Genomic DNA, 25,865 nt, shown 5'->3' on the forward strand with positions numbered 1-25,865 from the left:
GCCTAAGACACACAGGCACAGCTGAACACCTATTTTAGTCATTCACACCTATTTTATTCATTGCCTCTCTCATCTCCAGCAAAAATCAAGGCAACACTCTAGTGCTCCTAATCACCCATCTTTTACTCTTTCCTGTCATGTCAAGCCCACAGCTGCATATTTTCCTGGCAACTGTGATTCAGCTCCCACTTTGATGACTGATTCACAAACCAGAATAAGACATGCTTACAAAAATTATTCTACTAGCAACTTTGAAACCAACCTGTCATCCCCAGCTGCTTGCTCCTACGCAAAGGCATCCCTCCAGAGGTTGTGGCCCTGTCAGTTATTAGTTACACTAACATGCCTCAGTCCAGATTTGGAGAAGTATCCAAGCTAAAAAATCACGTCTGCTGTAGCTTTTTCTGTTAAGCAAATCATTCAGTTGAGATAAAGAAAAGAATAAGTAGAATAATATTTCTGCTTATAGACACAAAATGACTAGCGATTCAGGCATATGTCAATGATTTTAAATGCATGTGTGTGCCTCAGTAATTTTGTGCCAAATAATAAAAATAAATATAAACCTGTTAATACCACTGGGGCATGGCTCAGCAGAACACAGATTTTAGCTTCTGTAGAAGTCTTGCACTGAGAAGTTCCTTGAGCTGGAGGAGTGCCTAGAAGTTATTAAAACAGCTAACATTTCTGTTCTTCTAGTAAGGAAACAAAATTTCTTGGCCAAAACATAAACATGATGCCTGGAGTGGGTCATCTATAGAGATTAACCTATGAGCATCTGAGGACCAAGCAGGTGCTTGCCTTGGCACAGGTGACAGGGAGGGTTGACAGAACTAGAAACTAATGCAAAGGATAATGTAGACTACTTCAAGATCTGATGTCCAGCTGACAGGTTATGCTACCCCCATTAAATACATATGGCAAATTGGTCCTGGCACACCTAACTCCACCAGCTTTTCAACAATTAACCACTAGGCAAAGATTTAAAGACTTATGTATTTCAGAAGAACTGACATGCCACAGAATTACAGGACTTGAAATCTTCCCCCCACCACCACATTAAAGGAAGCAACCCACAAAACCTGTGACGAAAATAATTACATGGTTGAACAGCTAAGTGTGCCTTTGAACATATCCCTCTTTCTCAAAACTATGACTGAAAGTGCTACTGGCAGCTGCACTGTAAGCACAGAAATGTGGTTAGAATGATTAGAAACTACCCATTCTCCTTCTCCACAAACTATTTCCATATTAGCATGAATATTATAGATAGAACAGGTTATAACAGAAGAAAATCTACTAACACAGCAGAAAGTGTTTGACCATGTGATTATTTTGGTTAATGAGATAAATACTTTCATAAGACATACGTGAGTATATTAATAGCTTTCACAATTCTGAAAATGGCTACAGTGTTCTTGAAAAGTAGCATTAATCCACACATACAGACCAAAATACCCGTGCATTTTAAATACAGTACTGTTCTCAAATTTGCAGGGGAGATGTTAACACACTCCCCAACTTCTTCATTAGCATGACCTTACAGGGTACATACTGAAAAGATGAAAAAAGGAGGATCTTTTTGGAGACCATTTCTCTCTCAAAATCTACTAAAAATGTACACAGCAACTAAATGTTAAAATTCTTGACAGCTATTTAGAAAAACAGGAAATCCAACTCCCTGTGATGTAACCTAAAATTCTATTCTAAGATTCCACTTTCATGCACATAGCATAGTCACAGTATTTACGTTGATACAATGGAAGAGAAAAAAAATGCAACATTACTAAACTTACAGTGCATCTTTTACTGTGAAACACTGCAAAGCACAGCCAAGCATGCAATACAAAGGATTACAATTTTAAGCCAAAGTTGAGCTATAGTAATTTCATTTGTCTGCAAAAGCTTGAGTGATGCTTAGGTAATAATTTGTAACAGCTTATAACAATTTCTCTTTCGATTTTTTTATTACTTTGAAGTCTAGACTTCACGAAGCTCATCATTAATTTAGTTTGTTAGATCCACAAATTTACTTTCTTATGTTTGTACTTACACTATAAAAATGGTGAATATATACATACAAGTTTTCCAACACGAATACTGATAAACAGGTGATGCTATTTAGTTTCTTCCATACTTGAGGGTCATAAAAACCCAAATTACTCATGTTTACCTATCAAATAGCCAACTGTTGCAACTATTATTTCCCAAAATTTTTGTTTATTCTTTCCATTCAGCTTTTCCAGAAAAAGCATATAGAAATCACCCCAATTAGCATCCCAGCTCTGACAAAAAGTCTCCAATGAACATTGTAATTTTCTTCACAGCTAAAGCAAGTTCAGAATGCTAACTACAAATTCTTAACCAGTGGAAGTTACCACTTTACACTGAGTTAATTTCTTATCATATACAGCGTGTGATAAAGGGTGCAGACATTGCAAATGAATCTGCAAGAATGACAAGAAATTCCATTGGAAAGTTACAACCATGACCAGAACAATAACATAAGAGAGAAAAGGATATAAACACCACCACCCATGCCCTTCGACCCTGGCCGCATCTGTTAGTTTTGAAAGAAAATCCTGCAAGTTCATGATTTGCATTCTTCCACTATACTGAGAAATAGGCAAGTAGTGACCATAAAATCTGACTAATGATACATCTGAAAATCAATTGAAAAGTTACATTAATTCAAACTTACAAGATCCCATTTTGAAAAATATATGGCTCAATTATTAAAAACATCAGCACTACCAGGAACCTGCACGCTACAGAATCACATTCATTACAATAGATGAAGGTACCTACAAACCAGCTCTTTATCACTCATTAAAAATGAAAAGCGGTCAGAGCTTCATTTTACTCTGCTAATACTACCTGCTGAGATAGAAGATGAAAACAGATTAATCCAGCAGCTAGGTCTTGTGTATACAGAAGCAACAGCAAAGCTATTAAAGAAGTGGAGTTTCCATAACATCCGATTCTTGCAAGAGAATGCAGATAATTGATTGGGAAAATCTTGTTTCATGCGCTTTATTTAACTTGAGAGTCACTTTCATAAATAAGAGGGGCTGGGGATAGAGGGACTCATCAGCTACCCTGCCAGAGTAGCCCCAGGAGAGTAAAGCAATCTTAGTTTTATTTAAAATTAGGCTACAATTTTCTTTCTAATTACTTATGACTCAAATAGCTCTGAAAGGATCAATATTTCAGAGGCAAGATCAAAAGCAAACCAGATGGGTATTAGAAAACATTACAATGCAATCTAAATGAGGCTTTGCACACTTCATCAAGTAAGAAATTTTTTAAGTATTTCTCTCATCATCAAATCTTTTCTATTTCATATCATGCAGAATTTTACTCTGCCTCATTACAAGCAATGCATGAATTTTTCAAGTAAGTAATTTCTTCCTGAAATGCCAAGTCTTAAGTTAACTTTGTTTTCCTTCAACCAAATTAATTTCTATTCCCCGAACAGGCTTCATACTTGTAATCATATTCAAAGTTAAGCAACACTGAAAAAAACCTGGTTTCTGCTGTTCAATCTTGTTTCCTGAGTAAGTACCATATATACAGGAAATCTTCCTACTTGTTACTTCAACAGTAATATCTTACAGAACTGAACTTTTGTTTTGGATCACTCTTTGCACATTCTTCATTTAAGTAGAGTACATTTTTAATACAACATAAAGCACTTACCCTTCTAATCTGACATCAGGTAAAGATCTGTTGAGTGCAATCATTTCACTTGCCATTAAATTAAATTGATTTATTTTAAACATTTCTTTCATTTTCTCTTGCTCCTCTTTCGGAATGACCACAGGCTTTCCCATCTCTCCAGGTCCTTCATGTGGTTTTTGTACGGGTTCTGGAACTAAGAATAAATAAAATGTTGGTAACTACTTTTATGCTTGCTTTTATTTGCTTATAGTTTATTTTACACTGTAGGAGTGTTCCTGTTTCAAACAGAGTTCTAAACTCACAAGGTTTTGGAAGTGAAAACAAATGTTCATATAGAGGTTTAACAGAAGTAGTTAACTGCTACTCTTGGACATGGCAATTTATTTGAAAAAACAGTAAGGGTTTATATCCATCCATCATTCTGTCTTAATTGACTTTACTGTTAAAGTTCTGGTACAACAGACATTTATGTCCCAGATTGCTCTTGTACACAACAAACTTTCCAGGAAAAGTTAATTTTTCCTTTACAGGGATTTTAATCTTATGCCAAAAGCAAACAGACATATAAAGACTGAAAATAAAATTCAAAGAAAGAAGAAAAGCCCAAGCCTTCCATACTTGCTGAAACGTGACTTAAAATACATACTTACTAATAACTGAAACATTTTGTTAGTTTGCATTTAGGGTCAGTTACAAGCACAATGTGTTCCTTGAGAAACTTTCATTTTCAAGCACCTGAAGCAATTGTTTCATTTGCAGTAATGCGGTAACATTTAGCACAGAAAACCCTCCCACCACAGAGATGTTTTCTTTTTTACCAAACTCCCCTTGACTGTCAGTTGAACTACAGAATTCTAGAAGTCGCCAGTCAGCCACTCATACACTGAAAATTGATAGAATAAATATGTCCAAGCAGATCCTGAGCAGACTGACTTGGACACTTGTTTTAATCATTGGCTACAGTGAGCAAGCAGTTTTGCTTTGCATCTCTGCCTCCTAAGAAAGTAACGGCTGAACTCGCATTGAAACTTACTAATTTGCAATTGCATAACCTTTTAACTAGAATACGTGCCTTTTGGGGGATAATTAACATAAAATTATGGTATACAATAAGGCAACTATTTGGGCTTAATTTAATGTATTCAGCTTGGGTTTATTATGTGGGATTATCATAACTATTTTTATTAAGTGTATAGCAATTAGTATACAGGTTCAATTGGACAGAAAATGATTAAATGATGAGTGTTCCACACACCTAAAATGAATGAATAAAAGCAACCAGAATACAGTTATTCTGATGTTTTTCAGCATTCTGAAGAATGAATGTCTTATCCTATCATATTTGCTATTTAGAGGAATATATAGTTTCCTGTTTCATTTACACTTCCAGTTGTTTTTCAAGTTTGACTAAACTGAATAGCTAAAATAACTGAAAATTTATCTTTCACATTTGCAGATCTTGCTGTTACATGCTAGTTCAGCACCTCAGTGAGTTTTATCCAGATGTACAAATTCATCGATTGAATTTTTAAATTTCATCAGCAAATACACATACTACTTGATTACACATTTTATCTAAATAAAGTACTCCCTTCTCCTGCAGAAAAATCCAGCAACAACTGATTAGATCCATAGATATATTATGAAACTCAGTAAATACAAAGCCAGGCAAGATTGGTGTGCAGGGAGAGATGACTTCCAAGAAAAATTAACCATCTTTTCTCAGGTTTCTGTGTTTATGGTCATCTGTTTTCCCACAAAAGCATATAGTTTTCACATAAACACAAACCAAAAACATTCTCCCCAAATGACTAATACACATTGCTAAAAATTCAAACTGCAGCGCTCTTTTGTCAGTTAATTCTGAAAAGAATACTTCATTTAGAGGACTGTAGACATGTACTGATGACATACTTCTAACAAACAGAAATCAAATTTACAGCTAGAAGTTTCAGAGCTAAATGAATGACTTAATCATCACCTTATTCAACAGGAAATCTAGTAATGTTTTTCCAGGCATTTCTGATTTGTACCAGTAAATCGTTAGTTTCCAACAGGGCTTGATTTCTTCCAGATCTTTGTTAAAATCCAGGAACTCTTTAAGTCTGTGGGCTACAAATTTCTTTTTACCAGGCAACACGCTTGATGAAAACCAGATACTTCAAAACCTAAGGTCAGCTAAGCCAGAAAAATTGATGGATTCTTCTATGACATGTCTTTAGGGGCCACAACAATAGTACACTGACCAAAGTAATTTTTAAAGGAACCGCCATAATTACAAGAAAGCTGTTTGGACAGGTAAAAAAGTTAGAGAGGTTTTTGTCTCTGATGGTGCTTACTAATTGTTCAGTGATTTTCTTTCCGACTCCTAAGAACCTTAAAACTTACAGCAACAGCCTTCCATCAACAACAGTTACTCTTTGAATTTCCTGATGAACCATCAGGAATTACAGAAAAGGAATGCCACCTAGAAGATGTACCAACAGAAAGAACACCTGTAAACACTGGGGCAAAAGGTGTACACTCTGGATTTCTCAGAATAGGTGAGAGCCAACCTCAGAGACGAGCACTGGAGAGAGCTATGCCTGACCTACTCCCACCTCTGGAGTGGTCATGGTGAGGGAAAAGAAAGAGCAGCAGTATCAGCCAGGACAATCACAGGCTCCCTCCCAGCTCCCATAGCTTGATGTTGCAATCAACACTGCTCATTGTTCTGATCCCACTTCCTCAGGCTTCTCAAGCCATGGTGGAGGGGATGGGCAAATGCTTAAGCCTACAGCCAAATCATCCCAAACAACTACAGTCACTAGATTCCAACTATCCCTCCTCTGGTATCATTTTAGTTCCCCAGTTCAGTACCACCCAGACCTCATGCCAGGCTCCCTTTTCCCAAGACATCTCTACTTCAGTTCTCTTACTCACCACCCAGTAAGTACCTGTCCCTTTTCCATATCACTTTTTGTCCCCCATTTCCACTCTCGCATCATTTCAACTACTAACCCCTAACCTTTAGGACGGTGAACACGAAGACCTCATTCCGCTCATCTTACAGTTCCTTATAACATGTACACAGATGTTTCTGTAGATTCACATTCTCATTCCTTTACTATTTCTTATTTTGCAAAATATAACAGCAGTATACATACAATCCAATATTAGATACATAAGTTGAAGCTCATGATTTAAGATGCTAGTATCTTATGCCATCAATACTGAAGAGAGATTTTTCCCAAAGGCAATTTAGATCATAGCTATAAGTCTCATTCTGGAAAAGAAACTTCCTCCATTTTCTGTATTAAAAAAATCTAAGGAGATCATCCTTCTAACTTCATTAAAAGTCTGAACTGTCCAAAATTATCCTCAAAATCCTTTACTCCTGATGAAATATCTGAAGACTAATTTTTCCAATAAGGCAAGCACAGCCTAAAACAAATTTACAAACTCTTCATAAAAACTTACTCGTATGTCAAATAGATTCATTAAGTGATATGGAATTCTTCCATGAATTGCAAAGAAAAGCTATATACCAGAGTGACATGGACAAGAGACTATAAAATTCAGCACACTTACGTAATTTATGCTGAATCAAGAAAATTAAATCAATTATGGAAATGAATGGGGGAGGGGGGGGAAGTGACATGAAAAAGCAGATTTTTATAAAAGTTTAACATAAAAAATAGTTTCAATGTTACCTAAGGAGATTCTAGACATTCTGAGTGGGAATAAATGCACTACGGATCCCAAGTCAGTAAACAACTAGAACAAGTAAGAGTATCTAACATCAGAAATTAAACTAAGTTGCAAGGAAGCATCACAGTGCCAACTAAAACCATGGTTTCTAGCAGACATTTCTGCACATACCTCAATACAAATCATCTGCTTACAAAAACTAGGAAACATATAGAGAACTACAGACAAAGTTTTGTGTGGTTGGTTGGTTTGTGGTTTTATTTATTTGTTTAAAAGCCAACTATAAGATATTAAAAAGATGTCAAGGATTTTAGCAAACACATGTTAGGGAAAGGCCAGAGAGTTCCTGTAATCCTATGAAAACATACTTTCTACATAACCCTAATTAATTTCCTCATCATGTTCTTTTCTATTTATTGCAAAAGAATCCAAAAGGTGAAATGTAAATTACTGAAAATTTAAGTACCTTCTACAAAATTCATGTGAACTAGAGCCTCTCCAAAATATTTGCATCCAGTTGTGGAACCAACAGTTCAGAGGTACTAAGCACAGAAATTCTACATTCCTATACATGGTTGTTCTCTGAAGAGCTTTATCAGCCTGTTTCATCATAGGGAATACAAAACAAAACTAACATTTCCTAAGTATCTCCCCTGTGTTATTGTGTAACAGAGCAACATGGTTCACAAAACATTTCAGAAAATCTCCCAGGGACACCAAAGGTGACCACACCAGGTGTCAACAAGTGAGAAAGTTTTTTTGTGATGAAAAGCACATTGAGCATGACTGCCCAAGTTTCCTATAGCAGCAGTGAAACATACAGACACAGCCTTTCCAGTGGGAGAGACACCATACTAGAAAATTCGATGTCTCACAAACGAACTGGAGTCACCAGCTGCCTGCTGTTTTAAACACCTGCGCCGAGATACTGCAGGGATTAGAATTCTCCCTGCACCAACCCTTTCTCCCACAGGATCAACTATGATGACTTCCCTAAAGCAAAGTTGACACTAAATTTATGAAAATAACTACAATAAACTTGATTCTCATTACAACATTCACTGTCCCTTATTGCCACTTTTTAATAATTTTAATAATTTTAATAATAATTGTCACTAGTCAAATTTTGGCCTTTTTGGTTTTTTCTTACCTCCTTTGTTCTGTGTTTTTTTGTTTGTTTGCTGTTTTGCTTGGGGGGGGGAGATGTTTCACATTTTTTGTGGGGGCAGGGAACAAGTAAGCTTCTTTGTTGGTTTGGTTTGTTTTACTACCAAGTCTAGTGAAATTAATAGTGCCTTTGCTTCTTCACCAGCAGAAATTTAGAACATGCTTTATACTGTATTAACATAGCTTACAATCCTGAACTGCTTGTTGTGTAGTTTCATTATTTTTCCATGTACGTTACTGCTTAAAATTCTTCATCTAAACCATTTAAGCGTGCAACATAAATCCCAGGCAACATGCTTATTCCCTAGTCATCCAAAGAAACATTCAACATTCTGCAACACCTAAATGCTGATGCAATACTATATTTTGGGGGGGTGGGAGGGAGGAGGAGATATCAAATATTTAAAAGCAGTGCAATTTTAAATGAGCATAATTTAAAGACTGATCAGGCAGAAAACTTACCATCTCCAGCAGGCAAGCCTCGCTCTTTTTTCTCATCACATTTGTTGCATTCACTGAAGTACAGCAACAGAAACATATCCAGAAGGACCCAAATCAAAGAGGTGGCAAGGACCACCTTGCAATATGCAAATTTTTTCATGGCACTTTAAGTCAAATACAAAAATAAAAAAGTATAAATAAAAATATCAACAGGCTGCTTTAATCCAGTTTGAGACACCACGTTCTATACCTAGGAGAAAGAAAAAAGAAAGAAAAATGTCACGAAAAGTCACCTGAGGACAGCGCTAAAAGCAGAAATTTTAAGTACTTTTTAAAGGTAACAATTGTTAAATGCTGTATGTATCAAAATGAATGCTCCATGCACCCCAATGAGATTAAGAGAACAGGGTCAATTAAAGCAGCATTACTCCAGTCATTTCCTGTGTTAACATTCATCACCTGAAACATTAAAATGACTGACCAAAACAGAGTACTCTGCTGAACTACTGGAGAAGAGGGCAGGCACATCTAATTAAATTAAAAGAAACATTCTGGACCCTCTGGAAATCAGGGCAAGATAACTGAATGAAAACCAGGAACACATCAAGAAGCAAGGTATCAATTTGTGCTGTGTGAAACCCATGGTTAATATTCCTCATGCTCCTCCTGTGCCTTACACACTGACTTTCTGGTGCCATCACTAGGAATGGCAATCTGCAAATGCCTGTATTTTACATGAAGTCTAATGGCATATTACAACTTTGTCACAAAGACAGAATGCTTTGCTTTCAGCAAATCAAAACCAAACATCTCTTTTGGTCAAGTTAAACAGTAGGCAAAGTGAGGAAAGTACCCACAAGACACTGTGATCACTTACTAGACATTCAAAGCTCAAGATATTAACCAATAATTTTAATGGTTAAAGTAACTTAAATGGTTTAATCATAAGCCATGATTATACAAAAGCCTCACCAAAAAGACTGTATAACTAACACTACCTTCCCTTTATTATTTCTCTGCCATAATTTGATTCCTGCCCTCCCTCTCTCCTCCCTCTACTCCGTCATCCTGCATAGGATGCCAGATGTTTTGTTTCGGGTAATCTCAGTTTGCATCTACATAGTTTTGGTACACAGGGATAACCACATAAAATTAGGAACTGCAAAAGTATCTGTAATGAACAACTTAATGATAAAATAACAGATGAAATTACCGCAACAAACATTAAGTGAGGTATGCTAAGAAAAAGTCCTATGGGTTGTTTGGGGTTTTTTTGTTTTATTTTGTTTTGCTTTCCTAAAATAGACACAAGGATGGGGCTGAACTCTGGATCTTGGAGTTGCACTATAAAGCTCTATAAAACTATCAGTCTGGTGATCAGCAGCAGTGAAAGAAAAATAATTTGTTACAGACTACTAAGAGAGGAACAGAAACCAAACCGTCACTATGCCATTACACATTATCTGCCTTCTCATCTTGAGTGCTGTATGAATATTCAGTCTTGTTATTTCAAAAAGGATATAGAAGGATTAGAGAGGCCAAGTGAGAAGAGCAAAAGGATGAAGACAACAAGGAATAGCTTCATTATAAGATGTAACTGAAAAAGCAGTGTTCTTCCTAGCTGGACAAGATGTAGTCTAAATCAAGTGCCAGGTCTACAGCTGCATGGAGATGGTAAACAGATAACTGTTGCCTGTTACTCCTACTTCTTGTATGGGCAGAAAGCAAGTCAATTTAGTAGCAAGGGGTTAAAAAAAAAGCCAAAACAAAACAAAGGAAGGTATTCCCCACAATGTGTAGTTATGCAGGGGAACTACCTGCCACAGTATACTGCCAGTGCTGAAAGTGTTCATTGGCTATTAAATACCAAGTCCTCACCCCTACCTCAGGCAGTCCCTGACCGACTTCTCAAGTCACTACATGCTAGGCTCTTTCCCGGACACCCCCTTGTCATGGGGAAAGAGCTTGCGTGCCCTTGTGAGGTTGAGAGCTATGCTGGTGGTGGCATATGCCTCCGTTAGGGTCTCCCATGCCAGACAGGTCTCAACTGACGGGTCAGACAAAGTGTGTCCATGGGCAGGATGGACTCACTAGCCTTCAAGGCAACCATCCTAGGAGAAGGACAACTCTAACGTCAGACCTGGGCAGATGGAGTTCGTTTAGCCTTGTAAGGCCATTTAAGAGAAGGACACTCCAAGCAAACCTACAACCTGAGGACTCTGCTGTCACTGTTCTAGCTGTCTAGGCCGTGGCAGATAAACCTCAGGTGTAAAGGGTGAGGCCAGTTCTGCGCACGCTGCGCCTCACCTAAAAAATCCACTGCGCAGGCCCGAAGGGTTTACTAACACTTGCAAAAGTGTGGGTAAAGCCCTTCCCCAATCTTCTTTCGCGAAGTCAAGCCATCATCATCACATGCTAGGAGAGTACCGTGAGGAAGCATCATTACAGCTTCCCCTGTTCTCTTCCCTAGATACACACTGTCAACCACTGGCAGAAAAAAAACAGTGCATACAGATGAAATATGTCTGACATGGTATGACTGTACTTACTCGCCATACAAAAAGCTTCTTCTTTTGTTCTAATTTAGTTCACCACAGAAATGATCTTGCAAAGAATCAAGCCACACCACCACCTTGCTTGTACTTAAACACCACAAACTGCAATTCAAAATAACATGTTTTAAAAGAAAATGAAATAAATTATTATAATCTCATACTTCCTGAAGTTCAGACTTGTGACATATTGGGCTGTAACAGAAAGTGTAAAATAGACAGGAGCATAGTGCTTAGGGGTCCTAAAATTAGCAAAACACCAAGAGAACTGTAATCCAGACTTTCTGGCCATAAAAACACCAACTATATTAAGTGTTTTAAAATGCACAGGCTGGTGCTGTATCTGCCTCTGATGCAAGAAAATTCCTTTGAGAGTTCAGGGAAATGTCAAAGAGACACTTTTTGAACCTTCTGCACCCTTTGAGAGTTCAGAGGAGTGATTATGAGACAGCAAGGTAATGGTTTAACACACACTGGTTACCATTGACAAGGCCCATCCCTGTACCTTTAGAAAAGACCTCTGGCTCCCTTGGGCCATTTACCATCTCATGAATTACACTGTATCTTTACCTCTGCTTTTATGACAGCACTTCCACTGTCGGCCTACCAGCAGAATTCAGGGAGCACAGCACTGAAGAGGAGCTCAGAAACTGGTGAAGCAACTGCTCTTAGCATACCAAAGCCTTGGCCCAGAGCAAGCTCCAGAAAGAGAACTCCTCCATCCAGAACTGAGGCTTGACCACCAGGCTCTGTGAGTTTTGATCAGCAGTACGAAGTCCAGCTGACAGACATTCAGCAGTGGTGTCCTTCAGAGGTCAAAGCTGGAGCTCATACTGCTCAGTGTCTTTAATGAGAACTTAGGGGATAGAACTAAATGCACACTCAGCACGGCTGCTAGTGACACCCAGCAGGGGTGGAGCATGCAGTTTATACCCTGAAAAAGTACCTTGGAATGGCCCTGGCTCGACAATCCAAGGGACATCCAAGGGCTAGAAAGACAGGCAGAGTGAACACCTCAAGAAGTTAAAACAAAGTCCTGTTTCCAGTCCTGCTCTCAGTCCATTCTCTGCCCAGCCTGTATTTGTGCTTGGGATTGCCCCAAACCAGGTGTAGGGCCTTGTCCTTGGCCTGGTTAAATGTCAATGAGGTTTGCACTGGCCCACCTCACAAGCGTGTCAAGTTCCCACTGGATGGCATCCCTTTTCTCCAGTGTATCGACTGCACCACACGGTTTAGTGTCAACAGCAAACTTGCTGAGGGTGCATACAAACCCACTGTCCATGTCACTGACAAAAATGTTGAACAGTGCCAGTACCAATACCAATCCCGGAGGAACACCATTCATCATTGATCTCCACTTGGACATTGAGCGCAGCCATCCATAATGCATCCACAGTGCAGCATAAATTCTTTATCCGCCGGGTGCTCCATCCATCAAATCTATGTCTCTTCAGCTATAGTATCAAATGCCTTGCACAAATCCAGGTAGATGACATCAGTTGTTCTTCCCTTATCCACCAAAGCTGTAAACCTGTCAAGAAGACCACCAAATTTGACAGGCGTAATTTGCCCTAAGTGAAACCATGTTGTCTGTCATCAATCATTTTCTTGTTGTCCATGTGCCTCGGTATAGTTCCTAGGAGATTCTGCTCTATGATCTTGCTGGGCACAGAGGTGATAATGACCAGCTTGTAGTTCCCTGGATCTTCCTTTTTCTCCCCTTTTAAAAATGGGTGTTATGTTTTCCCTTTTCCAGTCAGTGGGGACTTCACCAGGCTGCCAGTTTCCACAAGGCCCACAGAATCATTTCACCAGGTCCCATGGACTTGTGTACCTTCTGATTCTTTAGATGGTCTCAAACCTGATCTTCTCCTATAGTGGGTGGTTCTTCATTCTTCTACTCCTTGCCTTTGCCTTCTGCAACTTGGGCAGTGTGGCTGAAACACTTGCTGATGAAGACCAAGGCAAAAGTCATTCACTACCTCAACCTTCCCCATGTCCTGGATAACCAAGTCTCCTGTCTCCTTCTGGAGAGGGCCCACACTTTCCCATACAGGCTGGGTGTCAAGAGGCTAGGAAGCTATTCTGCAGAAAGAAATCTTTGGAGCCTGACAGCAACTTTAATATGAATCAGCAATATGTCTTCATAGCAAACAAAGTTAACTGCACATATAAATAAGTCCACTAACCACAGCAATAATCCTCAAATGCATAAGTTTAATAATTGCTTTTGCTACTGAGTAATATAATAAAACCAAAGATTTGTGAAACCAGGTATTTTTCCTCCCTTCAACATACTGCATAATAGATAACATAACCTTTACACCATGGAAGTAAAAAGTATTAAAAACACCTTAAGAACAGTAGAAACAGAGGCTGTAACTTACCAAGAATAAAGTGAAGGGAGGAAAAATGGTTATGTTCAAGTCTTGTTACATCTGAAGGTCGAGTGATTTATTTCCCCTGCCACCACCTCCCAAAAAATAAATTATAGACTTGACACTATGGAAAAAGGTAATCTTTAAAATTACTGCTCATATAAAGTGCATTGTTTTACTTTACCACCTCTTTTACCAACACAGTTGGAAAGAGAAAGAATGTTTATTCTTTCAGTATGACACACGACTATTCAGTCATTTTTATCTTTGGACCAACTTCATCTTTGTTGATACTAGCGACCAGTCTTCAATACGGTTTTCTAACAAGACTTCACAAAGGACTTCATTGCCATTATTCAACTAAATCAGGATTCCACACTGGATGTGGCATGTAAACAGACAAAGCTGATGCAAAGTTTGCTTTCCAAACTTTCAGATATGAATAAAGAGAAGTTGGCACAAAGTAAGGGTTCACCAAAATCTTGACACAACATTTGCTGTTTCTAAGTTATTAATATCAATTTAAAACAATGGAAAGTAATTAACTAAACAGCATCTAAGAGAAGATTGATGGCCTACGTGAAACTGATTTTTCATCTTCTCAGTCTACATAGTAATGATGGAGAAAAGACTGGCATATTCTAAGGTAACATATTAGGCATCTGTATGGACTTTGCACGGATTAAACCTCTAAAACTTGAAGCAAATGTAAGTTGTCACGTGAGCACTGACTACAACTTCATATATCTGAACTATTAATGAAACTTACCCAGTTGAATATGTCTATATCTGAAAACAGAAGTGATGCCAACACTAGAATCATGTTTCAAAACTAATCTGCTACTGTGATGATATTTGGTTTGGTTGTTTTGTTGAGGTTTTTTGGGGGGTTGTTTGTGGTCTGTTTTGGGGATTTTTTGTTTGGGTTTGGCTGTTTTGGGTTGGCTTTTTTTTTTTGGTTGGTGGGCTCTGTTAAACTGTCTTTAGTGCTTGTTTGCACAGTGCTCATTACTGTCAGCTCACTGGTAAACAGGTCTGAGTAGAAACAAAGCATCACCTAGTTTCAATGCTATAAAAGCAATTGTGGGAAAAAAAAGCTATTCAAATCAGAAGGTCAACCCATCACCTGTGGAAAACAGGTACCTTCAGTATTGTCATCACAGAAACAGGAACATGTCTGGTAAATTTCATCAGATAAAGAGGATATTCATGAGCTTGAAGATGCCAGTACTCTCTTCTGCTCAGAAGTTAATGCAAGAGAAATACTCCTCATTGGGCTACACTGGTTTGATGGATTTTAAAAGGTTTTAGTATTCAGAAGTCATCTCTTCAGTATAATTCAGCAACAGTAAGTTCTGAAGAAATGATGAGAGAAAACAGATCATACTAATCTAAGCAGTATGAAAACAATTCATTAACAGCAAGCCTACTCTTCAGGAAGATTTGAAAAATGTAGGTCAGTAAAAAATTAATTTCTATTCTTCGTACTCTGTGTAGGAAGAATACACTTTTAATTCATCAGAAATCAATTTTCAATTCAAAGTCAATTTTTTAAATTGACCATTTGAAAAAAAAAAACCCTATAAATTTTGTTTCTAAAACTGGTAGGCCTCGGAATGAAGCAAGAATAAAACAGAAACATAGAAGTAGCTGATTTGAAATTTTAAAACCAAGGATGAACTTCCTACACAAAGGCAGAAGTTACTGGTTCATGAAGGTTTTCCTCCAGATAAATTAGCACGCATAAATATGCTTATAAAAGTAGAAGCTCTTGTAAAATGAAAATCCAGCCACTCACATAGAAAAGCAAGACCAGAAACTGAACAGCTATGCACTCCATCCACAGTTTTGTCAGACTGTTTATAATCAAATGGAACTAAGTCACTGTGCACTTGAACCTCTGATTCTTCTGATTTAAAATCATAGAAGACCTTGGTTTGGAAAGGACCTTATCTAAAGAGTTTTCAATTAACCTCTAAACTTGCATGGTTAACTGACTACTACAGACACATAGTAAAGAAATAACATTTCTAAACTGAGTAGAAACAATATCAAAACCAAGCTCTTTCAGTTACTGTAAGAAAATTGAAGATAATTGCTATTTTGCTACCCATACTTCTCAGAAAAATATCTTAACTACTATCATTTAACTTCTAAAACAGTTTATCATTTTGCAAATTAGTGCTCAACAATTTCTCACATGAGTTTGTAAGCAGTATGTACTATCTTGATTAAATCTCCTTAAACTTTTCCAAGAAAATAAGCAAGCATTTGGTCAACACTTTCAAGTAGTTCTCACTACTACACAGTCCTTCCTGATTCTCTTCCTAACCAGCACTACTCAAATGAAAACTCTAATTTTCATATTAATAATGACCTAGTATGGCCCAAATATTAATTATACTATTTAATAAAGATGAAATATGTGAAAATTAATTGCAACAGAGACAAGGACATAGAAATAATTAAACCCAAGATGAAATAAAACCAGCTGAGATCACCTAGTCTGGTAAAACCAGGATGGCTTGTCTAATCCCTTCTATAGGGCCCAGAAAGAACTGCCATGTGACATTTCAAAGTGTGATAGGAGTCTGGAAATTTCCTACACATACTACCTGAAAAAGGCATAAATGTGAGGATATTCAGAAGAACAGCAAGTTGTCCAGACACACACAGTTAGTTTAATAAAATAAAGTATATTAATACTGTTTTAACATAACATACGTTAATGTAGTAATTAATATACTATATAAATACTGCAAATATTTCTAGAACAGACTGACTGAATAGTCAGGGATATAATTAGATCAGAGCTTGAATAAAAAGCAATGCAATTTTGATTAAGTTACAACAGCATACATTCTATTTAATCTATAACTGACTTTAAAGTTACTGCTGTCAGACAGTGCAAAATGTTTTAAATACAGCTCCCACAAGGAAAGTTGTTATTTAAAGTGAAGAAGATCAGGATGAATACAAAAAATAATGCGCATAAGTAAGATGATTATAAGAAAGACTGTAAAGGCTTATAAAAAAAAAAAAAAAACAGTAAGCAAATGAGAATACACCTTTGATAATCTGGCAACTATTTTCTTTAGTAATCTTGGTGCTAGATCTAGATGGGCAATCTTAAGACCTATTGCTGTTAAAAAGGAACAAGTGATAAGGTAGGAAGCAAGATGGGTTTGTGGACAAGAATAACAGAATCGAGGTGGCATTTAATAAAATATGTTCCATAGTATGCTTGGAGTATGTAACTTTGCTATCAGCTGAAGAGTTTCAATAAAGCAAAGGCTCATAGGGGTGACACAGCGAGCTGCCACTGTCACCCAGTCATGGATAAAAGGCCAATTACATTTTTGGATGCATCACTTAAGTGTTCTCCTTAAACATAAAACCAGCAACCACTGTATGGTGCACCAGCATTTCACAAGGGCAGAGGGAGAGCTATGTATTCAGCAAAGATGTTTCAAAGCAGAGCCTTGTGGATTTATAAGAGACCACTGCAGGGGACTGGACACAGTGACCAAGGCAGTCCTTCCTACTCCCATTCCTCCAGCCCAGAATTCATATGAGAGTAATGAATACAAATGGAAAGGCCTAAACTAATTGCTTCCAGAAGCAAACTCAGATGGCAAATCTTTGTCATAAAACAACTCCATACCAGCTCAGTGTTTGGTGAAGACAGGAAGCAGGGCGGCGAGAAGGGAGGGGAAAAGGTGTCAGGTTTTGGTTTTAAGTTGGTCTTCTGGAAGGAAAAAAAAAACCCCAAACTCACCTCAAACCAAACATGAACACTCATGGATTCTCCTAATGCCAAATTCTCCCAATGTACTGGTTTTGGGACTAAAATAAAAGATTACTTACAGAACTCCTCAAATTAAAAGTCTCTGAAAGGCTTTCTTGGGTTACTTTTTATTCCAGCTGTAGACAATGCTTCTAAGACTGACTTTAAGAAAGCCCTATCCTATTTGCAGGAAAAAAATGAAATGGGCAAGGTTTCAAAGGACCAGATGAACATTTTAATCAAAGAAAAGTTCAAAACCAATATAATCAACAGATTTTTGATTTACATTCATTTTTGGGACCATTTTTTCTATACAAGAAAAAGAATAAATTGATCCAGGAGGGAAACAAAATATTCCCTATCAGAATATCACTGTGAATATTACAAAGGACTCAAGAGGACAGCTAAAATTTGGAAACCAACAATACAATAAAAGTACAAAGACTACTGCTGTCATATAAACAGCTGAGATTCACTAGACACCTATTCTTCCATGACTTTAAGGTAGCTTTCAAATGACTGAGGCAACAATTTCATTTTTCTGTCTGCCCTTCAAGATGAATGAAAATTACCTAAAAATAGACACTTATTCATGGATCCTTCAGACACTTCCATTCTCTCAACTGCTTTGAGATTTAAAATATGCTTCTATTATGCTCAGTAAACAATCAGTATACATTACCTAGTATTACCAATCCTATACAAAAAAACCCTATACATCTTTTTATACTACTGATTCAAATATTAAAAGTACATCCTCAGCCAAATTTAATTGCAATATATAAAAAAATGAATATACATATATAATACCTTGAAGCCAACAGCAGTAAGTTTTTGCCCAGGCATTAACTTATTTGGTATTATAGTACTGGCAATCTTTTCCTTCTTACACTGAACAACAGATATTGCGTATCCTAACAGCTACAGAACAGGCAATCCTTTTCGGAGAGCAGATTTATAAGACAGTAGACAGTCATTTCTTTTCCTGAAACAACTGCAGTCTTAAATTGGGCTACTGACATCTCAGATGCTGAAAGAGAGCAAACATTCTTCTTCAAAGCCATAGCTATTTCGCATACACACTCTGGGAGGGCTACTAAGTGTGCCCTAGAGTAACAGCCAGCTAGAAGACACAGATAGTATTTTCATCAGTGAGTATTATAGGCAGCATGAAGACAATGAGCAATTCACAAGCGAAAAGCTTTTGTTATTAACGGCAGCAAGACAAGATTTTAATGTCACTGCTAGCAATGCACTAAGCTCACAAAGCCCCAACATACCATAATTAATGGCTGAGATACATCAGTAAAACCTACTAGAACCTTCTGCTACCCTTCACAGAGGCCTAGGAGTCTGAGGTGAAATTTTCTTTGGTTTTTTGTTTTTGGAAGATCCACGGTTGGTGACCCAGCACTTAGCTTTTTCAGTACAGAAACTCCTGCCAATCAGCATCCCAGAGTTATACACTGACTCCAGTCTTTAATAAATCACTGGAGAGCTGTGCTAGCTGGTCTTCCAACACTACAGGACTAGCAGAGGAAAACTCAGGTGTTCTAGGTGAACATCTACCATTTCCTCAAGAAAATGAATTTTTGTTATGTGAGCTACAGATCTTGCAAGCTCGCCACTACTCAGAAGAAAGGTTTTTTAAAACTAAGCTTCCCTATCAGAGCTAAATGCCAGTTCCAAGGCTCTTTTAGGAAATAAAAGCTGAACTATGCAAGACGTGCATTACAACATGCTAGTGTCAAAGTTGTAGAGATTAGGCTATTAGTATACTATTTGCTGTCTGCAGCAAAACCTGTAAACACCTCCACATATTTTAGATGCTTAGGCTTGTGACCTGATGCAACACAGCATGAAGGCTTCTAGTCAAAAGCAGCATCACTTGGCCTTACAAAGCATATGTTCACTAAGACCAAATCATGCAAGCAGTCAAGAATTTCTAATTATCGAGAAGTCACACATTCCAAAGACTATTTTAAATCATCTGGCAGGTGGAAGATGAGCTATAAGTAGAACAGACTAGATGACAGGACTTCTGTTGAAGTTAAAATTCCTACTGAAAAGAATTAATTTACTATTGCTAGCCATCTCCTTTAAGAAATCATACGCACTAGGTAAGGCTATATGAAAGCAAAAACACAGAAAGCTGTTCCATATTCAAGGCTCATATTTTCCATCTTCCTTTATAATGTTTCTGCATAGTCCAGAAAAATAAAATTTAGTTTCAAATTTTTTTTTTTAAAGTTCCACATTAAAGTGTCAAACTGCAAACTTGGTTTTTACCAGCTGAAACTGAACTAAAATGAATACTATCTTTATCAATAGATCACTCTTCATACAGATGTGTCAAATACTCAATAGAACTTTTTGCAGATGATACTTTCTTCAGTTTGCACATGTCAGGGAGCATTTACAAATGTCAGGTAGCATTTGCTTTTGTAGTGTTTCAACAAAACAAGGAGATCCTTCCTGGAAACACTGACGAACACAGAAAGGGGGTTGGAATTTACTCTCTATTCCTGCTATTAAGATAGAAGTTAGAAGAGAACTAGCAACTCAGGTGTCAGTTGGACAGGGCTTTGAACAACCTTGTCAAAGTGGAGGGTGTCCCTGTCCATGGCAGGGTCCCTTTCAACCCTAACCATTCTATGATTAAAGAATTACAAATCTCAAGGAAAAATCTTTAACTACTTAAAGGTCAGACGAATTCACTATCACCAAGCTAGTTATACATTTTTCATAGACAAAGACCTACGACAGTGAACAATGAAGTGCATAAATCTTTTACAAGACATTCTTGAAACCTTCCTCACATGTTAGGAATCATTGTTTCAATCTTGTAAGCTAGGTCTCAAATGTTCTAAACCACCCAGCCTTCACACAGCTTCTGATTATTTTTTAGATATGTATCAGAGCCAAAAGATAGAGTAGAATAAAATTGTTCATTAATTCTTCAAACAGTTTTAAAGACAGCAGAAAATTACACAGTCAAAAAGTCATCATTAAGGATGAATCACTAATGAGCAGGAATTTGAATTAAAGAAAAGCAGAGTCAGCTAATTAAAGAAAAGATTATAAAGGAGATTTCTGGAAACAGTAAGTTGCAGTGAACAGATTCAACCATTCTTATGTCAGTAACTGCAGAAATCTCGAATCCTGAAAACTTCCTACTGTAGATTAAAAAAGAAAAAACAAAACCCAAATAACAGAAGGGGAAGCTGAAGAAACATCAGATACATTCAAAGGATTTTTTTTTCTCTGCCTTCAATATAAGTGGACAATACTAAAGAAGTTTTAAGTGTTCTAGAAGGAAAGCTTTGAAAAGAATACAGGTACAGAAAAACTGATGTTACATATTGGGACCATACTGGGTGTTTGTCCTAGAGAAGCTTGCTGAATTCTGCCTCAAGTAACTGCAGAACTTGCTGACAAATCAAATGCAGGCAGATATCAAGTTAAAAACTGCTGAATTAGATAATGCAAGTGACTAAACATGAAGACTTAAAGAATTAGTAAATATAATTTTACAAAATAAGGGTGACAATCACTTAACACATTCTGAGTTATGTTATCTCAAGTAAAATGAATAATGGTAAAGAATTCAAAGGTTTGTTAACAATTTTTACTTCCTATTCCTTTAGCAGTGATGCTGCAGCCAGTTTAAAAAAAAAAAAAAAAAAATTAAGAATCTCACACAGCCCACCACACCCAGGGAAACTCCAAAATTCTGACCAAAAGTAGCTCAGCAGTTTTGCAGGGTGACACATTTTTTTGAAATACAGAGAAAACATCAGATCTCCATCCAAAAATCCTAGTACAGGGAAAAAAAAAAAGAAAAATTCAGAACATATGTTTGTTTCTCCTTCTCTAGAAAGAAAAGCCTGAGCAGATATGGATTAAAAAAGAAAAGCTAGCAGGGTCCAACTTTGTGATACATTCATGACATTGTTGCAATGTTTTTCACGAAAACTTGTGCCCCTTTGCAGTATCCATATGCAAATATAAATTCTATAGAGAAAGCAAATGGCTATATTTATACAGACAGGCCATATAGTTCTTAACCATACATTAACACATGAAGTCTGTTGTCAGATCACAAAGCTGTTTGCTCAGCAGGTAACTTCTGCTAACAACTGCTTAGTACTTAAATTAACACATGCAGCATTGCACTACAGATAAAGATTCTTCACATCCATCCTTCACTTTCCCTGTTACTCATACTTACTTGCTTCAGATTGAGGTTTTTTTAATTCTGTCTTCCCAGCAATCTCTGAAAACATAAGCTTGAGAAATACCATGCTTTTAAGTTCTTTACTTTCATTGTCAATCCATGCAAATGTACACATAGTATAAAAAAAAAACAGCTATGAGATTTTCTTCAAGGACCCATAAATTTGTTCACGTAAATGAACATTTGTTCATGATTACTTGCACCTCCATGGGAGCTCAAAACCAAGGTATATTTACATCTATACTTGCTGTTGCTTTACGCTGTACCTTATGATACTGAATTCTGTATTGACTCTCATTCATATATGGATCCTGTAACTATAACATCTTTGTCTAACATTGAAAATCTTCCTGATGATTTCTTTCCTGAAATAGAAAAACTTACAGAACATGCTGAAATTGTGTTGACTCCTTTTCTTAACAACGATTCTAGAATTATTCATGTACCTTGGAGAGATCATGATCCAGATTTAGTAAAAGGATTCTTGGGACCAACAATTGCTTTGTCAGTTGTCCATTGCTGCTGGGCAATTGGATGGTTCTCCAGCAACTCCTCCTACCAACCTCAGTGACTATTATGACCCTCAGGAAGACTGGAAAACCTCATTTGCTAAGACTCAGAAAGCTATTTCTAACGTTGATCCGAATTTTCCTATTCTGGGAAGAGTAGCTGTATTAACACAAGAATTATTTAAGATACAAGAAGAAAATATTCAGAAAGCAAAACGATTGCTCTGGTGGCATGTTAATGCATTAACTTGGGGTAAACCAGTAGTGGCAGAATATATTGCAAAACTACAAACTTGGCTGTTGACTGTATCAGCATATAGAGGAAATGATGCCCCAACCATTGAAGCAATCACTAGGAGCATTAGAGTGGCACTTGCAAGCAGAACAGGTCCTTCTATATCTAGAAGAGAGGCTCAAAAAGGGGGAGGAAATAAACCATCTTATAGAAGAAAGACCATTAGAACTAAAACAAAAACAGCGTTTGCATGTTCATCCAGACATGCCTCTTCAAGATCGCGCATGGCATCCCCTTCCTCTAGTTCTAGAAGAGGTCACTCAAAATCCCCCGTTCCTAGGCGACAATAAAAAGTCGTCATACCCTGGGTCCCTTAAATGGACTGTACAGAATGGCAGACTGTACATTTAATCCCAGCTGGAAAGCTGGGAAACCCTATCCCCATTCTAGAGTAGGCAATGTTTGCATTCTGGGTTTTACTTTGATTAGGTAAATAAGAAGGAAAAAAAAAACAACCAAAACCTGTCAGATAACAAACTGAATAGGCAGAATAATAAAGCAGAGTTCCAGAAATCCTTCAGAACTTGGGATCACTTGCAAGACTGGACAAGAAAGAAGAAACTGAAAAGAAGTTGCTAAACAGTTTGCAATCAGCCCAATACGGCAATGGCTCTTCTTCATGACTAAAGTCCTGACTACTTCCTTTGTCCCCATGGCATCTTGGTCTTCAGCTCTGGTAGTGATATTTCCACAGGACCAGACCTTAAACTCTAGAATTCAGACTTCAGCTGAGCTATAGGGGTTTATATGGTTCAGAACCTGTGATACCACAAGAGAATCTACAGATGTACCAGTGCTGTCCATTTTGAACTGTTGCAAAGGCCACTTTCACAACACAGGTCTACTCACTCTTTCCCTTTAACTATTTTTCCCTTTGATAGTGAAACAAGCAAACTATCCTTAATTCTCATGCAGGCAGAAGCTCTGACCAATTCTGTTCCACACAGAATGGAAGCAGATGCACTCTCCTTCCCCCATTGCTCTTACATCTACATCTCCTAGGTTGCTACCATGCAAACAAAAATTAGGATAACAGGCTGTCCTGGGTTCAGCAGCAGCAGTCACTTTTTCTCCTTCTTAGTAGCTGGTGCAGCGCTGTGATTTTGACTTTCGGCCTGGGAATAATACTGATAAAGCCGATGTTTTCAGTTGCTGGTCAGAATGTTTACCCTGACCAAGGACTTTGTGAGTCTCATGCTTTGCCAGGGAGATGGGGAAGCTGGGAGGAAGCAGGGACAGGACACCTGACCCAAACTAGCCAAAGAGGTATTCCATACCACAGCATGTCATGCCCAGGATGTAACTGAGAGTGACTCAGAAGGGCTGGAGCACTGCGGGGTGGGGGTGAGGTACCGGTCGGTGAGGTGTCGTATTCTCTTCCTTTGTTATTTCCTTTATCATTATTACTATTAGTGGTAGCAGTAGTGATTTGTGTTATACCATAGTTATTAAACTGTTCTTATCTCAACCCATGGGAGTTGCATTCTTTTGATTCTCCTCCCCGTCCCTCCAGGAGTGGGGGGAAGAAAGGTGGGGGGGGGGGAAGTAGACTGCATGGTTCTAATTTACGGCCTGGGCTTAACCCACAACAGAGGCAAAGTAGAGACAGGATGAAAAAGTAATCAGCTGCTGCTGCTGGAATCAAGACTATATAACAAAAAGAGGAGGAATGATGAGAAGTTAAGACCCCCTCTGTCTAAAAAATATACATCTACATATGATTAAAAAATATGACGCACATAGTATTCACCTATTCACTGAATGTCCTTCTGTAACTGTAAAAGTAAACAACTGTAAATGATGGACCTAAGCACAGAAATTGTAATTGATCATAGATGTATACCTAGCTTGTTATACATTATCAGCAGGCAGAGCTTTAGTATTTCATTAAGTGTATGGGAGAGAGCTCAGTGTGATTAGCCCAGGTCATAAGCCAGTCCTAACGCAAATAAATTAAACCATTTTTATATTAGCAGTCTCTTCAAGTATGAATACGTGAAAGAGCTAGATTAGTAGACAAACAAAACAAAAAGCCCAACTGAATAGCCATGAAAGATTAACACAAGTTTGATGGGGGAAAAAAAAAAAAAGAAAGAATATTTAGAGACCAAGACTGTATTTGCCAGTATATCCAAATTAAACATTGGCTACACTAAGACATTTCTTAGACTCATCTCTGATACTACAGTAAACATTTTAAACCTCTGCATGTTCACTGGAATAGTACTTCCAAACACTTCAGCAAGGAAAAAAAATCCGATACTTAGTTTGCTGAAACTTCCTGAACATGGAAACCAAGAACATGTCGCACTTAAATCCAACCAAGTATGACAAAGAACATCTTGGTTTCATAGGTTTTCTTCTGCATTCTGGACATACCACTATAAAAAGCATTCCATTATTAATGAAAGAAAATATAATGAGAAAGAAAAAGGTCTACATCAAACACGAGGATATAATTTTAAAGAAGCTGTTGGGTAGCCATATCAAGTCACTGTAATCACAGCATTAGTGCCCGAATCAGATGCACTGTTTGGATTTCCAAAGGTTAAACTGAGCACTCTTCCCAACTTAAAACTTCAACAAAAAATAAAATAGAACAAAGACATTCAAGTTCACATTCAAACAAAATGCATAATGGAAACTATTATAAGTTGATTTCTATAGAAAACAGCAATCCTGTTTTGTAAACAGCTGCAAAAAATCTCAATTTTTTTTAAAAAAACTATTATGCTTTCAGCTCATTTGTAAAAGAAAATGCTAGAAAAACGGAAGTCAAAAAAGCTACAAAAAAATAGTTTTCACTTAAATCATGAGAAGTATTTAAATAAATTAATTTTCATAAGAAAATGCTACCTTTTCAGTATTCTGCAACAAATACTTCTCAAATGCTGCTGGATCTTATTTGTCAATACTTTAGAAGGAATATGGCAGATTCACTCATGTTAAATTTCAGTACTATACTCTTACGGCTAGCGATTCCAAAAAAGGTTTTCCATCTGGCTTAATTTGTAAGTTTTCTTCCTAATGTGGAAACGGTTTGGCAAATTCAAATAAAATAGCCGTATCAAGATACAGGTGTTGCATCAGTGAAAGAAGTAAATAAAATTTAGAATTTACTTGTTGCA

The 25,865-nt window shown here is 37.4% G+C and overlaps 1 protein-coding gene across 3 annotated transcripts in view; it reads right to left on the reverse strand.

Moving 5' to 3' along the window:
• The window catches only part of GALNT1 (polypeptide N-acetylgalactosaminyltransferase 1), an 87,697-nt gene that overhangs the window by 35,393 nt on the left and 26,439 nt on the right, over positions 1–25,865 (reverse strand). For 2 of the 3 annotated variants that reach the window (XM_080611387.1, XM_080611388.1), the window contains exons 3-4: positions 9,001–9,229; positions 3,700–3,874 (exon numbers count right to left, since the gene is read on the reverse strand). In XM_080611387.1, coding sequence (XP_080467513.1) covers positions 3,700–3,874; positions 9,001–9,139 — 314 coding nt within the window. In that variant the 5' untranslated portion in view covers positions 9,140–9,229. Of the gene's footprint in view, positions 1–3,699; positions 3,875–9,000; positions 9,643–25,865 lie in introns of those variants that run through there. The other variant, XM_080611386.1, reaches the window with a different exon arrangement.

The sequence above is a fragment of the Psittacula echo genome (genome assembly GCF_963264785.1).
Source record: "Psittacula echo genome assembly, chromosome: 2".
NCBI classification, from domain to species: Eukaryota; Metazoa; Chordata; class Aves; order Psittaciformes; family Psittacidae; genus Psittacula; species Psittacula echo.